Source organism: Sphaeroforma arctica, assembly GCF_001186125.1.
Source record: "Sphaeroforma arctica JP610 unplaced genomic scaffold supercont1.13030, whole genome shotgun sequence".
NCBI lineage: Eukaryota > Ichthyosporea > Ichthyophonida > Sphaeroforma > Sphaeroforma arctica.
The window spans coordinates 1-687 of record NW_014027528.1 but is presented as its reverse complement, the minus strand read 5'-3'; the positions used below and the strand labels follow the sequence as shown (position 1 = coordinate 687).

Here is a 687-nt window from a genome sequence, read left to right as displayed (position 1 = left end):
TTTTGACAGTGTAGGAGCATAGAAACGTGTCAGAGTGATACACACGGAGGGGATGTGCGTACGTAGGCAAAGTAACAGGGGCAGTAGAGCACACAGCCGTTGACAAACAGATATGTAGAGTACAATTGTGAGCTACTTACACTTTCCACCGCGCAGATAACGTGTACCGGCACGCGCTCGTCCGACGTATCGGGCGTGTACATGGACAGAATCTTCTGTATTTGCATGTAGTTGAGTTCTGTGCATGCCTCCAGAATTTTGCTCACATCATCCTGGGACTGTTTGGGCATCTGCAGCAGTTTGGTGGCCTGGGAGATGCAGGCCAGCTTGGATTTGGCCACGTCTAGTTTGTGATCGCGTAGCCATGCTTCGATCTGGATAGGATGGTGGAATAATAGTATATATATGAATGTGAATATGAATATAAATATAAATACAAATACAAATATATATAAATATATATATATACATATATATACACACACACACATATATATATATATATATATATATGATTTAGAAAATATTGAAGATTTGTGCACACAAAAGCACCTGTATATACAAAAAGGGTACACTACCTCGATCCAATTAATTGTGCAAGTGACGCTGATATGCCGGCTTTAGATACCAGTGAGAAAGAAACTTCCCCCCCCCCAAAAAAAACCAGGGGCGAATGTATTTGTTCAT

General features: G+C 41.0%; 1 protein-coding gene across 1 annotated transcript; it reads right to left on the bottom strand.

Moving 5' to 3' along the window:
• Nucleotides 1-140: 140 nt before the first annotated feature.
• SARC_17971 (hypothetical protein) lies at nucleotides 141-290 on the bottom strand (the record flags this gene model as incomplete). Its single annotated transcript, XM_014287945.1, has 1 exon — nucleotides 141-290. A coding segment is annotated over one exon (150 nt), but the record flags the coding sequence as incomplete, so codon positions are not given.
• Between the last annotated feature and the right edge of the window lie 397 nt (nucleotides 291-687).